The sequence below is a fragment of the Eleutherodactylus coqui genome, chromosome 5, assembly GCF_035609145.1.
Source record: "Eleutherodactylus coqui strain aEleCoq1 chromosome 5, aEleCoq1.hap1, whole genome shotgun sequence".
Classification (NCBI taxonomy): Eukaryota; Metazoa; Chordata; class Amphibia; order Anura; family Eleutherodactylidae; genus Eleutherodactylus; species Eleutherodactylus coqui.
In genome coordinates, this window is record NC_089841.1 from 175,408,165 (window position 1) to 175,424,095 (window position 15,931).

The 15,931-nt window shown below is 45.0% G+C and overlaps 1 protein-coding gene across 1 annotated transcript; it reads right to left on the reverse strand.

Moving 5' to 3' along the window:
- Positions 1–156: 156 nt before the first annotated feature.
- On the reverse strand, positions 157–15,867 carry TWNK (twinkle mtDNA helicase). Its single transcript, XM_066603765.1, has 5 exons — positions 14,520–15,867; positions 9,403–9,643; positions 8,328–8,435; positions 4,178–4,319; positions 157–711 (listed from the first exon to the last, which is right to left on the reverse strand). Exons 1-5 carry the CDS (start codon positions 15,775–15,777, stop codon positions 445–447), a joined length of 2,016 nt encoding a protein of 671 aa, XP_066459862.1. The 5' UTR covers positions 15,778–15,867; the 3' UTR covers positions 157–444.
- Positions 15,868–15,931: the final 64 nt, after the last annotated feature.

Consider the following 15,931-nt stretch of genomic DNA (forward strand, 5'->3'; position numbering starts at 1 on the left):
CAAGTACGTTCACAGAGGGAGGAAGGGGTTAAGAAAAAAAATATACATAATCTTTTAAAAGCATACTAGATAAATGTCATAACTAATTAAACTGACAGAATACAGGTAACGTCAATTTTGTCACACTGTGTATGCTGTAAAAACAAATCCCATAAAAAAGGCACAACTGCTTTTTTATTTTACCCCACTTAGAAATGTTTAAAAGTTTTTCAATAGATTAAATGGTACTATTGGAAAATAAGTTGTCCGGCAAAGAGTCCTCAAACGGCTGCGTCAACGGAGTAAGGCTATGATTTTTTTTTTTAAAGCAGAGAGAAAAAAAGTAAAAAGGGTTGTGCACTCAAGGGGTTAAACAGGTTTATGGCCAAGGGCTTATTTAGACGACCGTATATCGGCTTGGTTTTCACGGAGTAACCAGAAGCTCAGTGCAAATTGAATGTCCGTTCAGCTACTAGGATCTCCTTTTATGTTCTTCTTTTTTGCTGGTGTCGTCTCTGGCGAAGCATCCGCTGTCTCATTTTCTCTAACTTTCTTCACTTTTGCCTTGCTCTTGGAAGACGTAAAGGTCAGTGTGGACTTACTGAATTCTAGTGAGAAAACCCCAACGTCTCCGTCAAACCGGTTTTTAGATACTTGTAAATGTCTCTTCCCCGGCCCACTGACCAGTTTCCTGTCTTGAAGTATGAGGACATTGTCGGCTTCTTGACTGGCCTGCGATCGGGGAAAAGGGGCAAATAAACAACAAAATTCTGAAATCACAAAAGTAAATAATAAAAAAAAATCTACAAGTTTTTTGATAAAATGTGCCAAGTTTACAGTAATGTGTTCAATGTTTTGAGTTGGCAAAGCAGATTAAAACACTTTTTTTGTAGTTGCTGCTTTGTCCATAAAGTGTGTGTGGAATACAATACATATATAGATACATTAAGAAAAAAATGTCTTAACTAGAGATGAGCGAACATACTCGGATAAGCACTACTCGTCCGAGTAATGTGCTTTATCCGAGTACCTCCCCGCTCGTCCTGAAAGATTCGGGACGCGCTGCGGAGCGGGGAGCTGCAGGGGAGAGCGGGGAGGAACGGAGGGGAGATCTTTCTCTCCTTCTCTCCTGCCCGCTCTGCCCCGCTCCCCGCTGCGACTCACCTGTCAGCAGCGGAGCGCCCCGAATCTTTCAGGACGAGCGGCGAGATACTCGGATAAAGCACATTACTCGGACGAGTAGTGCTTATCCGAGTACGTTCGCTCATCTCTAGTCTTAACCCCTTCCCCTCACCGCCCTTTTTGTTTTCATTTGTCGTTCCCCAATTTCAAGAAGAAAAAAAAAACATACGTTTTATTTTTCCGGGGGCAGAGCTAGAAAAGGCCTTGTTTTTTTGTGGGCCGAGTTGCAGTTGTCAACGGTACTATATAACATACCACATATTCTGGAAATGCACTTTTTTCTAATGGTGTTCACCATGTGTTTATAATGCAATATTCTAAGAAATAAGACTTTTACAGATAAAAAAAAACAATAAAATTGGCATTACGTAACAGCCGCAGCTGTATTTGATTTTGACCCTCTAGGCCGGAGTCACATGGACATATGCACATTTGCACAATGAGTGTTGCGCACCTCTTCATGTTTCTCTGAGGGTTTGTTTTTGCAGGATGAGTTGTATTTCTCACTGGTGATACAATTTAATGTAACATCTAATGTGCTGAAAAGCTTTTAAATAATTCTAAGTGGTGTAAAATGACAACAAAAAAAAAAGTTAAGTGAAATGGAAGAAAGACAAAAAAATAATTCCACCATCTTCTGGGGGTGTGGGAGTTGCTGCGTGTTTTAGAGCAAATGTGCCAAAATTCAGAGCGATCGACATTTTTTTTGGACGACCGCAATTTAGTTAGCATGATTGCACAAACAAATGTGCGATTACTTAAAGGGGTTGTCCCGCGCCGAAACGGGTTTTTTTTTTTTTTTCAGAGCTTACCTTAATCCCCGCGCTCCGGTGACTTCAATACTTACCGCTGAAGATGGCCGCCGGGATCCTCTGTCTCCGTGGACCGCAGCTCTTCTGTGCGGTCCATTGCCGATTCCAGCCTCCTGATTGGCTGGAATCGGCACGTGACGGGGCGGAGCTACACGGAGCCGCTCTCTGGCACGAGCGGCTCCATAGAAGACGGCAGAAGACCCGGACTGCGCAAGCGCGGCTAATTTGGCCATCGGAGGGCGAAAATTAGTCGGCAACCATGGAGACGAGGACGCTAGCAACGGAGCAGGTAAGTAAAAAACTTTTTATAACTTCTGTATGGCTCATAATTAATGCACAATGTATATTACAAAGTGCATTATTATGGCCATACAGAAGTGTATAGACCCACTTGCTGCCGCGGGACAACCCCTTTAACAGTTTTCTCTCCTCCACACTGTCGCCCATGCGTACCGCTGATTGGTGATGAGCGCTGACGGGAACTGCTGCTGCTTCGTCGCCTCCACCAAACAGCTTCTTCCCTCAACTGAACGGCTGCTGTGACACGGAGCTCCAGTTTTTCAGACTCTGCTGCTTCTTCTGCTCCGTCACCCAGCACTAACCCTGCACGATTTCAAAATATTTTTTCCCTATATTCCCCCTCTAAAACGGGGGTGTGTCTTATAGAACGAGAATTATGGTATTTGTTTTTCTAAATCGCTGCCTTCAAAGTCCTATAGCCTTTTTATTTTTCCATGGACGGAGCTCTGTGTGGGCTTGTTTTTAGCATAACAAGCTGTAGTTTTTATGGGTACCATTTTGAGGTAAATACGGCTTTTTTGATAACTTTTATTGCTTTTTTTTGGGAGGCAAAATGAAAAAAAATAAGCATTTTGTCTCAGTTTTTTTAGGGGGGGGGGGGTTTACACTTTTTTTGCTGTGCAGGTTAAAAAGTGTGTTCAATTTGTTCTGCGAGTGCTTACGGATACAACGATACCAAATATGTGGGGAATTTAATTTAAAAAAAAATTATGATAAAAAGCACAAGTTTTTTTTTTTCTTTAAAACACAGTATTTAAATTTTTTTACACTATTTGTGTCCCTGTGGACCTGATCCATAGCACCTATGATCGCTATGACAAAGCATTGCAGGACTTCTGCCCTGCAATGCCTTAGCGCTTGTTATAGCGAGTATAGGCACTGGCAATGCAGGACGCCTGTATCTGGTATCCTGTTCCATGGTAACTAGACGGGTTCTCCGCGATTACATCACGAGAGTCTGATGACTTCATAGAGGGAGTGTGTAAGGGGTTAACAGCAGGATCTCTTCTATACACTCTCTATCCTCAGGGCGTAACTGTACGTCCTGGCGCGTTAAGTAACCCTATGCCAGGACGTACACCGCTTGAGAGAGAATGTGTGCCCATTCTGGTTGGGCACTCGACAAGGGCTGGACAGGAGCAGCGTCTGTGGGTGGTTCACCAGCAACCGATTTTAGGGGAAGACAGTTGTGGCACAATGGCTCAGACTGCCCACATGGGAATTTGGTACTCCAGCAATAATACGCAAAATATGTGACGCTGGTTGGGCCTTGTCTGGAGCCTTCAACTCTGGAGTTGGACATGATGCCGAGGGCCTGCGGACAGTAGTAAGTAGAGCGACTTGTAAATGGTCTACTGCTAGGGACACCAGAAACGCAGTAGCGGGACCCCCAAGTTGAAAAGTCAGCAGGGAAGGAGTGCATGGGGCTGACTCCCAAAGGGAAGCCCCATGCTACCTCAAGGAGGGCTCAGGAGAGTAGAGAGGTCCCTATGGGGGAAGGTGGAGAGAGCAAAGAATGGAATGGTAGTGCTGATGGTGGTAGTAGTGGCAGTGGGAGAAAGTATACTTTCCTGGTGAAGTAATACTCACTTTCCCACCGTGGACCATAGAGCTCCGGGACTCCAGCACTGCGCACCCTTCCTGTACTAGCCTGCCTTCAATAAGGGGCCACTATAGCTGGCAGGTCAGAGTCAAACTAACACTGATCATGCCACCTTGTCTTCGAGGGTCAGGCTGACAACAGACTGGTTAACTCCAGTGTATTTGCCCTCCTCAGTGGGGTAAAAGAGGGAGTCCAGTGTCAGCCCTGCATGTCCAGATCCAGAAGGAGAACAGTTTAAGGTTAACTGAGAGGGTCTGCCTCCTACAAGCACCAAATAGCTATACTCACGGTCTAAACTTACTTTTGCAGACCCAAATATAGAGGAGGTTTGTAATTCCTTGTCATCATCTTCTTTCCTGGGGTGAATGACCAAAGTCACATGACAGCCATTTTCGGTGGCAAATTTTCGAAATGCCCCAACCATGTAGTCCTGCGCTGCAAATCTGAATTTACAAAAAAAAAGTCATTTCAGGTCACAAATCTATCTGAAAACTGAATGTAGACTCAAAATTCTGAAGTTTTAGAGTAATTTAAAAACCAGTCAACTTTCCTGACATCGCTACTTTAGGAAATGGTAGTAACCCCAGTGTTAATTTTCAGAGATTTCCAAAAGGAACAACAGAGGAACAGTACAATGCAGAGTGCTGAGGAAAGATTCTCCAGAACGGTTATCTTATGAGAAACGTAACAAACAGAAGAAATTGGCATCTAGGCGAGAACCCTGCCAACAATTTAATGCTGGTGGTCATACGTACAAGGGATATAAAAACTCTACACATCCCTGTTGAAATTCCAGGTTTTTGTCCGGTTAAAAAAATCCCAAATGATTCTCCCCCCTCAGTGTCGCCCGTAATCTGTACAATTACATGAAAAAACAAACAACTTTTTTACGGTGGAAAAAAAAATAAAAAATCATGTGGTTGCATAAATGTAAACACCCTCTTATATTTGGGCTGTGGTTGTGATCAGAATTAGCCAATCCCATTTAAGCTCATGATAAACAGTCAGCACTCCGCTGCCATTATTTACAGTGACTCCGATTTACCCCATATACAGTTGAGGTCTACTAGTTGGATTTTCCTGATATTTTCTTAGTTGCATTTTTCAGCAAAAGCCATAAAGCGCTTACAGCACATCAAAGGGATCTGATTGTTGGAAGGTGTCAGTCAGGAGAAGGGGCCAAAGCATTTCCAAGTCATTACATATACCATAAAAAACGGTTTGGTACGGTGTTAGCCAGTAGAGGAATGTGTGATTGTTCCCAGCAAGAGAAACCAGGTAATCTTGTAGATACGATACCTTTTAATGGCTAACAAAAATGCACCTGTGCAGTAAATGTCCTATTGGGGGGGCTTTATTTCGGAGAAACAGGGCAAAAACTGAGAGCCAGGCTGAGATCTCATCGCCACTCAATTACAGAGAGAAAGACTGAACTACCTGTGGCAAACATTTTTGTGGTCAGGGACACAGCATAGAGTAGATGAGTTATTATACTGAAGGGCAATTTAAAGGCGCAGCATCACAGAAGAATTTGGGAGTACAAATTTATGGTTATGTTTGACACCCTCAAAAATAGAATGAACCTCAGGCCCAGGATTCTTGCATAAGTGGAAAATATGAAAGGTCTGAAGGAGGTCAAGAGGGATGTCCTCCTCCAAATCATAATTTTTCCCCCTTTTGCTTTAAAACTTCAAAAGAATTCTGAACTTGACTTGTAATAATGTTGCCATCCACTAGGTGGTGCTGCATCTCTTTCCATGTGCAGGTTGAAGGAGAGATAAGACACATAAAACTGTCCTGAGCTCAGTGGACTGATTTACGATTTATGTCTCGGCTCTGTTTGTATGTTGTTTTGAGTGCAGAACAGTCTCACGTTTCTGTGTGTGAACACTTATTTAGACCAAGAGGAATGTGTCCCCCTCCTCTCTGCATCTGCATGTTATAATTATGTGCCATCCAAACTAGTTTCATTCAACAGCCTGACAAAAGGGGTGAGATATCCCTGAAAGCTTGCTGCAACATCATGTATTTTTGTTTCCATTAAAAGGTATATCTACAAGATGACTTGGTTTCTCTTACTGAGAAGAATCACACATTACATGGACCAGGGAACACAGTGAAGATGTCATCAAGAAGTGGATTAAATTTGGCACAACAGTGACATTACTAAGAACTATACTGGTTGTGTAGTGCATGTGACAACCATAATCTTCATATGTCTGGGCTGTGGGGTAGAGGGGCAAGATGGAAGCCTCTTCTAACAAAGAAAAACATCCAAGCCTGGCTATGTTTTACCAAAATCTACATCAAGTCTGCCAGAAGTCTGTGGGAGAACGTGTTATGTCTGATGGGACCAAGGGGGAACTTGTTGGCCATAATTCCAAAAGATATATTTGGTACAAAGCCAACACTGCGCATCACTAGAATACCCCCATACCTGCAGTGAGGATGGTAGGGGCAGCATTATGTGTGGAGCTGTTCCGCTGCTGGAACTGGGGCTTTAGTAAAAGTGGAGGGAATTATGAAGCGTTCCAAATATCAGTCCATTTTGGCACAAAACCTTCAGGCCTCGGCTAAAAAGCTGAAGAGGATTTTCAGATTGCCAAGTCAAGATGTGCCATGCTGGCAGACACCTACCCAAAAAGACTGAATGCTGTCCAAGTCAAAGGGTGCATCAACAAAGTATTAGTTTTAGGGCCCCTGCACACGGCAAAGCCGGATTCTGTATGCAGAACCTGGCTCTGTCAGCAGCGGCGCCCGCGCATACCTGATCACTCATCTATATCTGCGCTGCGGATTATCTGCGCGGCGAGCCGTCAGACATTCACAGTACAGATTTTTTCTTTTTAGTAAGTCCTGCTTTTTCCCGCATCAACAATGATGCGGAATCCACGACCTTTCCACAATGTGAAAGGGCGCAGATCGGACAGCTTCCATTGACTTCAGTGGAAGCAACCCGTGCAGAACCCGCACAAAAATGGAGTGTGTTGCGATTTTTCCTCCACTTGTGGAAACCACAATTGGTTTCTGCAAGTGTGCAGGAAGAATTAATTTCCCATACCATGCTATAGGCGCCATTTACTGCGGATTCATGGTGCAGACGCCCTCCGCGGATTCCGCAGCAAATATCCGTCCGTGGGCAGAAGCCTTAGGGAGTGTAGATTTATGCAATCGCAATAGTTGAGGATTTTTAAATATAATTTTTCACCCTAAAAGATCTCAGTTTGTTTTTCAATGGAATCGTACAGATAACGGGGCACACCGAGGTGGAAATAAATCTGAGAGGATTCATCATTGTCTGATTTATGAACATGACAAAAACCTGGCATCTAACATAGATGTGTGCAGACTTCCTCTATTATACACTGTAAGTGGCTGTATAAAATAATGAGAAGCTGTCTGCACTGACTTTATGATACCCAAATCCTCAATTTAGGAGCTCAAGCCAACTGCGCAGTCTATTAGGTAGACAACAGCTGGTACTGAGCTTCACCACACTCAATATGGCAAATCTGTCCAGCTGTATAGTTATACAGTCATTGGTGTATAACTGGGATTATTTTGCTTAAAGGGGTATTCCCATCTCGGGTTTTCATAGCCTAGATGGGAAACCACTGCCATGGCTACCGGCCATCAGCCAGAGCCTATGGAAAAAGCCAAGCACTTAGCGCAGCGCTATTTCCATAGTTCCCATTCATTTCAATGAGCGCTACAGAAACAGCGCTGCAATAAGCCCTCGGGGCTTTCTGACAAGTGGTCGGAGCAGAGCTTTCAGGTTTTTCCATCTTGGCTGTAAAAAGCCAAGATGGAAATACCCCTTTAAGGAAAGCTGTGTGACTGCCCTTGTGGAAGCGGTTATTGAAGGGACAGCTCAATGTGTTATAACTATACTTTATGTGGGTTTGAGAGGGGAAAAGGTTTTTAACCCATGAGTGTTAAGACCTATTTACACGCAACGATTATCGCTCAAAATTTGTTCAAACAACCAAATTTGAGCAATAATCGTTACATTTAAAAGCGGGCATCGGGCATTTTATGTTTGAACGATGATTTTAAGGTTAACTTAAAATCCATAGTTTAGCTACTGTGGATAAAGCAGTTTGCTTTATCTGTCAGTAAACCGCAGGCTGTTATCTCCGTGGGGAGCCAGGAGAGGACATTGTATTCTGCTGGCATCAGCAATGAGAGCAATGCAGCTGGGCATGTGATTAATCACATGCTGGGCTCTGCAAACAGCTCCTGGAGGCCCCTTTACATGCAATTGAAGATGATAAAGTGTTAACGGCCATCAACACTTTTATGCAAAAAGATTGCTAAAACTTTCAATCGTTTGAAAGATTATCTTTGCATGTAAATGGGCCTTTATATAGGAGACACTTTCCAACCCTATAATTGCATAATTACTGTGAAGTAATATTATTGTGCCCAAGTAATGTACCCAAGGTTCTTACTTATCAGAAAAGAGATGCTCCTGGCCCATCATGAACTGCAGATTGTCAATGACAATGTGGTTAATGTCATACATGTACACTGCGTGCTGCATGGTGTCAATCACAGACCTGAATGGGGGGGGGGGGAAAAGAAAGGTTACACAGAAAGGTAAAAGAAGCAGCGAATAAACATTAGGAGGAATCTGCGACACTGGGCATAGTACGATTTCTCATGGTGCACCTAATACATAAAGAGGCACACGCCTCTGTATGTAGTCAGCATATTCCCGGCAGCTGTGTGCGTCTTCCCGGAAATGTATGCCAGATCCGACCTGGTGTACACTTCTGATATTATTTATGCCAGTTTCTGGTGTAAGTCATACATAAATCTGTTGGTCCACAGGGGCCATGCAGCCTCTCGAAAAGCCCCAGTCTGTGCTAATCTAGGGTGGGACAGGCACAGAAAGCAAAAAAAAAAAAAAAAAAAAAAAAAAAAAATTTAAAAATAAATAAATAAAACACAAAAAAAGGCGCACAATTTTGCCAATTTATTTTTAATACCAAAAAATAGTCTAAAAGCTTAAATGTGCCTCACTGTGTATTAAGGTCAGCAGACTCATCGTCTGCTTTAAATTACCAAAATCAATGTATCACCTGTCCATAGGATAAGTAATAAACATCTGATCTGCGAGGGTGCCACAACTGGGATCCCGAGAACGAAGGTCCTGTGTGCCCCTCTTCTCCTCACTTCACCATAGACTTCAGGACTTTTCAGAATGCCTTCAAAAATGGACGTACAAACTCCCATTGCTAAGAAAATGACACTAAAACGCCATCATAATCCCTGGCATTTTTGTAGGAATTTTTAAACACAATTAGTGAACCTAAGACAAATGTCCGCACCGTCCAAAGCAACCAATCTGATTACCAGCGTCAATCAGAATGTTCTGACACAATGAGTGCTGTACCCCTGATTGGTTGCTATGGGCAACATCAATTCTCCTATTACGGCTTTACTTATTACTAAGGCCCGGTATGTCCTCCCTGCATTGTATTATTACAGATTGTTACTTCTGTCCGGTGTCTAAAGTCTTACTTTATATTCTGCTCTCCGTGGAAAGTCATGAAGTAGAGAGGCAGCTCTTCAAATCGATCAGCCCACTCGTCATACTTGTCTAGCTGCTCCTCCAATCGCTGAAGAGAGAACTGCGTCAGCATAACTTTTGCCAAACGAACATTGCTGAGTTCAAAACTCCCCCACAACGTGTTAACCCCTTGCATGCACAAGTCCAGAGCATATTCACTGATGAATGTTGTTTTTCCACTACCAGTTGGGCCTAAAAAAAGGAAAACAAAATTTTTGTTACTTAGCATAAAATCCATTTTTAGTCTTATTCATGGGGGGACACAGCAAAACCTTGGGTATAGCTGCTGCCAGTAGGAGGCGACACTAAGTACAAAAACGTGTTATTCCCTCCCACCAGCTATACCCCTCCTGCAGGCACTGAGCTAAATCAGTTTATACATAAACAGTAGGAGAAACACAAATTAACACAGGACATCAAATAATACAGACTATAGTAGGATGACAATGGTACCACGCAAGATCCAGAAGAGACTGAGGATCCCTTCTGGGAAGACAACCAGAGCCCCAAAAAAATGACTATCGGGTGAGTGCTGTGCCCCCCAATGAACGAGGTGAGAAATTGATTTTAGGGTAACAAAAATCCTGTTTTCTCATCTGGGTTATTGGGGGGGGGGGGGGGGGGGGGGGGGGGCTCAGCAAGACCGTGGGACGTTCCAGAGCAGTACCCAAGGGGTTGGATAAAAGAAGGCAAATATAGTCGGAATGCTGGCACCTGATGACCCGTGTGACCAGGAAGAATTGCTTTAAGTAGAACCTAGAAAAAATGACTTGGAAAATGTCCTTATCGGTAGGGTTGCCGAAGCCCTTGTCGATTGACAAAGCAACGCCATCGCTCTAATGTAATGGCATTTGGCAAAGGTGGCGACTCCCTTGGCCTTCAGTGTCTATGCGCTTCCAAAAACCATATGAGGGCAAACACAAGGAGAGCAGGGCACTGGAACATGGAAGAAGATGGAACGACTAGAGTAGGAGGGAGGCAATGTGGATTACGTTTTCAGGGGGCTTCCTGAAAAACATCACAGATTAAACTCCGATTAAGGTCCCAAGAAAAGCCTTAGGCTAGAAGGTACCTTACCTTATGATCCATGCCTTGCAGAGCATACCTGAGAAGGCTGAAGGACAGGCAAGAAGATGAAAGAAGGTCAAGTACAGTTTCATCTCTCCTTTTCTAGTAGCCAAGGCAAGCCAAGATTGTGGTAGATTCAATGTTAAAAAGGACTTCCTACTTCTCAAGAGGATTAGAGCTCACCCTCTGAGCTGGTAGGATATCGACTGCAGATGTTTGCCATCTAGTTCTTCACTCTTGTAATATAACGGCCAAGAGCGCTGCCATGTGGGATTCAGTCCACCGCAGAAAGCTTGACAGCTCTGAATTGACCCTGGCGTCACGGGTTCGTCTTGGACTGCCAAGGTAGGCTATTACTATGGCGTTCTTCAACTGACCCAAGCAAAGAAAGGGCAGAGGGGAGATGTAGTGAATGAGTGATAGAGGAAAGGCTAAAATTTGCAGGACAGTGAGCACAAGGGAGGATTTTGGAGGGATCGGTACCCAAGAGTTTGAGAGGATGGGAAAGAAGGGAATCCGTAAAAGTAGATGGCCCAGGACCCGTCTTATCAAGTTGAACTGGTTCCCAAAAGGGGAAGTGCAAAATTAAGGATCACCTCGAGAATAAATACTGCAAGAAGCTGTTAGCTTGGGCTTTACGTCGGGTCTTTCCCAGCATGTTGTGCAGCCTTGGCTACAGTGCTACCGAGAGTATCCAGGCCCTAGTGCAGATATACTGACTATAGAAGAAATTTAGGATGGTTGATTAGAACTATTGCTGAATACCATCAATGCCATACATGACCTGACAGGACGGGGCAATCTGCAGTCACACAACTGCCCCACCTCTGGAGGGCAGTGACGAGCATATACTCGGATACCAGCATGATTGTGTCCAGTACAGAGATTAACCAGAGCTGCGCCCCGGTGGGGGAGGTTACTGATGCTGTATGGGGGTGGTGACAATAGAGTAAGGCCGGGCTCATTCAAGCGAATTGCAGTTATGGAATCTGAGATCAGAGTCTCCGTGAAGGAACCGCAGCAAAACACGGCCATTGAAAAGTATGTTAATTAGCTTCTTTGCTTACACTTGTGGATACGAATTGCGTATTCCACAAGCGGAGGAAAAACAAATCACAGCATACTCTATTTTGCTGTGAATGGCCTAGATTGAAGTCAATGGAGGCCATCCGAACCCACAGCCCATATGTAATTAACATTGCATATGGGCAGCGGATACCCATGTTATTGCTAAGTGACAGTACGGGAAATCTAAACCTTCAAAAAAAAAAAAAAATCATCAAAACCTCGTGCTGCACATGACTGTTGGTGAGCCGCTGCAGTCATCCACAATACAAGTGAAGAAGGTACGCGAGGTAGTCGGTTGGGCTCACAGCTTGAATCTGCTGCGGGCCTCCAGCATGCAGAATCTGGTCCGCCCGAGCGAGCCCAGCCTAACCCTGTCAGAGTTGAGTAGCAAAAGAATAACCGGTCCTGTGGAACGATACAATGAGCCGCCTGGTATTCGTCATAACTGTGTGGATATGAAGATATTGGCTGACTGATATCTGACCATGTTAAATAGAGACTAGCCACATGGGACAGCTTGCAAAAATACCAAAATACGTCCAAGACAGAGAGTAATATACAATAATTCTTTCACGGAAGAAAGCAGTGAAATATGTCCAATTGCGATCATTGTATATCGAATCTAGCTGTAATGCAGATATTTGTCCGATGGAAGGTAATACTGTAGTCCATGTCAGATACAGCATATCACAGTAATACAGAGATGGTGGATGTAATGCTAGCAACCATATCCTATACAGAGTCTAGCGGTAATACAGATACCCATTGTATGACTGGTGGATACCTGCAAGCACTACGTCATCAGAAGAGTCTAGCAGTCATGCATTTATTCCTCCAATGGAGGGGGAACTTAGCGGCCTGTGCTTGCAATCACCGCCTAATCATGTCGGACACAGTCTGGCAGTAGCACCCGTCTTCCTCCCATGGAGGAGGCAATGAGGCTGCTTGACGTTTGCACTCACTGCCTAATCATGTCAGATCCAGAGTCTAACAACAATAGGAGTACTCCTGGAGGAAGGGGTAACGAGGCAGCCTGAGACTTGTAGTCACTCTGTTATGTCAAATGCAGAATTTAGCAGCAATACATTTCTTCCTCTTGTGCCCGGGTAGTGAGGCTGGTGATTTGGTGCCAGCCCTGTATCCCCAACCTAAAAGAGAAAAAAAATGGAAGAGAAGACCTGCAAAGCAGGAGGTCTGCCCCCTATGGACACCAAGCTAAAAGTGATGCATTTAGCTCAGTGCCTACAGGAGGACTATAGCCGGTGGGAACAAACACTCTTGTGCTCAGTGTCGCCTACTAGTGGCAGCAGTTATACCAAAGGAATTGTTTTGTCCCCCAATGACAGACGAGAAAAAATAATGCAGGCTTACAAATCTCAGGAGCTTCATAGACAAAGTGTATAAAAAATGTTCTTTTTTTATGCCAAGTTGATGTCCTGCATAGTCCTTACTGTCAAGCCATTACAAAGTTAAAATAGTTAATCGTTAAATGTGCATTTCCCATCAAAGTCGTCTGATAGCTGTGGGTCCCAAAGGTGGGACCTGCACCTATGTTACACTGAATTACAGCCTGCAGTGCCCCAGCTGGATGTGGTGGACAGAATTTACATTCACAGCTGCATATTATCATGCAATTTTGATTGTGTTTTTACAATCACGCACCGAAATAGCCCATTGAAATGGGCTAGTGTTAATACGCAGAGAGTCTGCATATTTACACAAGAAATAAAGCGGATTTCTTTAATTTTTTTAGCGAATGTTAAAATAAAAACAGACAGAAGTACGCAGGCAATCGCCGCATTTCATCTGTGAACAGCTGCATATTCACAGACGTGGACTGGATTCACACGAACGTAAATCGGCTCGGATTTCACGCCGAGCTGATATAAGTCGTCCTCATCTGCAGGGGGGGGGGGGTGAGGATGGAAGAGCCAGGAGCAGGAACTGAGCTCCCGCCCCCTCTCCACTATTTGCAATGAAAGGAGGCAGGACAGGGGGGAGCTCAGTTCCTGCTCCTGGCTCTTCCATCCCCCCCCCCCCCCCCGCAGATGAGGACGACATATATCGGCTCGGCGTGAAAACCGAGCCGATATACGTTCGTGTGAATCCAGCCTAAAATACAGAACACAGCCCTTTGAAAACCTAGCTGCCTTCCAATACTATAGTAATTTGTCAGTCCCTCGGATGATACACTAGAAGGCTATTTAAATGTTAAAAATAATAAAACCTCTGGCATGCCATAGTGACATAGCAGAGGTATTGATCATGGGGTCCGAGTGCCGAGACCTCCACTAATCGCATATACAAAGTTTCATTCTCCACTTGTGTCTGTTGCTAAATTTTGCAGGTGACCTGTTAGCAGAGCTCAGCACACTGCCGATTCCAGGTACGATTCCAGGTACGGCTCTGGCCATGTGTGTAAGAGGGTTCAGCGCAGATCCGGCACAAAACCATGCAGAGGGCTACTCTATTCTGTCAAGTAAAGTGCCAGAAAGCGGACAGACCCCATTATAGTTAATAGTGTCCGTCAGGCACCAATCACCTAGCAAATCTGGCACTTTTTAGGGTGTTGGTGTTCTGTTTGTATGCCAGAGCCGAACAAGAGAAAACATGAGTGAAAGTGTAAACGAAGATCACGTCTAAAAAGACAATGATGCTGAACCTCTTCTATCAAGTAGACGTCCTAGAGATGGGAAGGCCTGGGAAAAAAAGTGGAAAAACTGGGGGAGGAAGTTTTTTTTTCTCTACAGACATTTTTTCCAGAAAAATTGGGGGGGGGGGGGGGAGGGGGGGGGGAGAGTATGTAGAACATGTTCTTTTCCAATGATACATAACATACGTATGACATGGTATTCAAACTGTAGAACATAAAAAATCCAATCCCCCCCATTGATGCCCATCATTTGATCACTAAAGACTCCTACCGCTTTACCTGTAAACACCGTCAGTTCGCCTTTCCTGTGGCCCTTCAGCAGGTTATTGAGCTCAGGATATCTCAGCCATTTGACCCCAGCGACTTGCTCTATATTCTCCAGCTGGCTGAACACATCGCTCCTCAACTGCCGGAAGGAAATGATGGACTTGTGACTAGCTGGCAAAGAAGTCTTGAGAAGTTTATTTAAGCTAAGCCCAAGATTTAACCCTTTCAGTGGGCTGGGCTGTTTATCTCCGGGTCGTATAAGCGAGCACCTCTTGATACTTAGCTTCCTAGAGAACAACTTGGATGCCTCCCAGGCGCGCAGATCATCGCCGAGCCACAGGGTGATGCGCTTAAACTGTTCAAGATACGGCAGGAGAACAGGGGGGAAGCACGTTATTCCACGCGGTAAGGATATGGTGGTCATCCCCGTGGCCTGGTGGACAGCTAAACTATCCACTTCTTTACTAGTGATCACCACCTCCGTGTCCTTCTTACCTGCAACTGTAATTCCAAATAAATTGTGGTACCGAGAGGGTCCGGGATAAACCGTCTCGACGTAATCTACGACATCATCCTGACACACTGCAGACAACAACTTTAACCCTTTCATGGTAGAGTCTCTTGGGTTGTACCATGGAAACACTAAACTTTTGGTGGGCTGGAAGCACTTCACTCCGTACTTCTTCAGGGTGGCGTTGGTTATTTTAGAGAGGTTAAACATGACTTTAATCAGCTGCGCGTCCTCCTCCTCCAGATCGTGCAGCCAGACGGCCTTAGTCCAGATACGGCTGACCTCCATGTTGGTTAGCCGCCTCTCCCCTTCCTCGGAGTCGCTGTCCTCCAGGTAGCTGGTCATGGTATCAGGATTGAGGAAGGAGCAGTCCTCCTTCACCAGCAGATCCATGCTGTCCTTGAAGTCCTCCCAGCTGCCCTCCAACAAGGTCTCCTTGCACAGAAACCTCCCCGTCGTCTTGTCCAGGAACAGCAGGTTGTCTTTGCTGGGGGTGAAGGGGCTGCGGACGTGCAGGCAGCTGTAGCCATCGTGGAAGGAGATGTTGTTGTCCCGCAGGTACTGGCGGATCTCAGTGACGGTCACCGGGGAGATATCCAGTGTGGACAACAAGTCCTTCTTGAAATGCCTGCGGGAGAACCCAGCAGCGGCAAAACTATGCTTCAGGCGAGCTGGTGCGGTGGCACGTGGAAGAAGACGATGCCCCCTGGCAGGGATCGCCCAGTGCAGTGCACATCTCAGCATCGCGTGCCCGATCATCTGTGTGCCCTCACATTACTATGGCACACGTGCTTGTAGGGCGCCACCATGCCGACAACAGTATGAAAACATTGGCGCCTTCACGTCACTTCCAGTCGCCAAACTCGGCGCGTGATGATGACGTCACGTCTAAGGAAGCGCGCGGCCCTATTGT

What these genes read in the sequence shown, in the direction of transcription:
- TWNK (XM_066603765.1), bottom strand. Translation starts at nt 15,777, where the DNA reads ATGATCGGGCACGCGATGCTGAGATGTGCACTGCACTGGGCGATCCCT. An exon ending in CGAACTGACGGTGTTTACAG is followed by an intron (nt 9,644 to 14,519) that starts GTAAAGCGGTAG and finishes TCCTTTTTTTAG; the next exon opens with GCCCAACTGGTAGTGGAAAA. An exon ending in GAGCATCTCTTTTCTGATAA is followed by an intron (nt 4,320 to 8,327) that starts GTAAGAACCTTG and finishes TTGTAAATTCAG; the next exon opens with ATTTGCAGCGCAGGACTACA.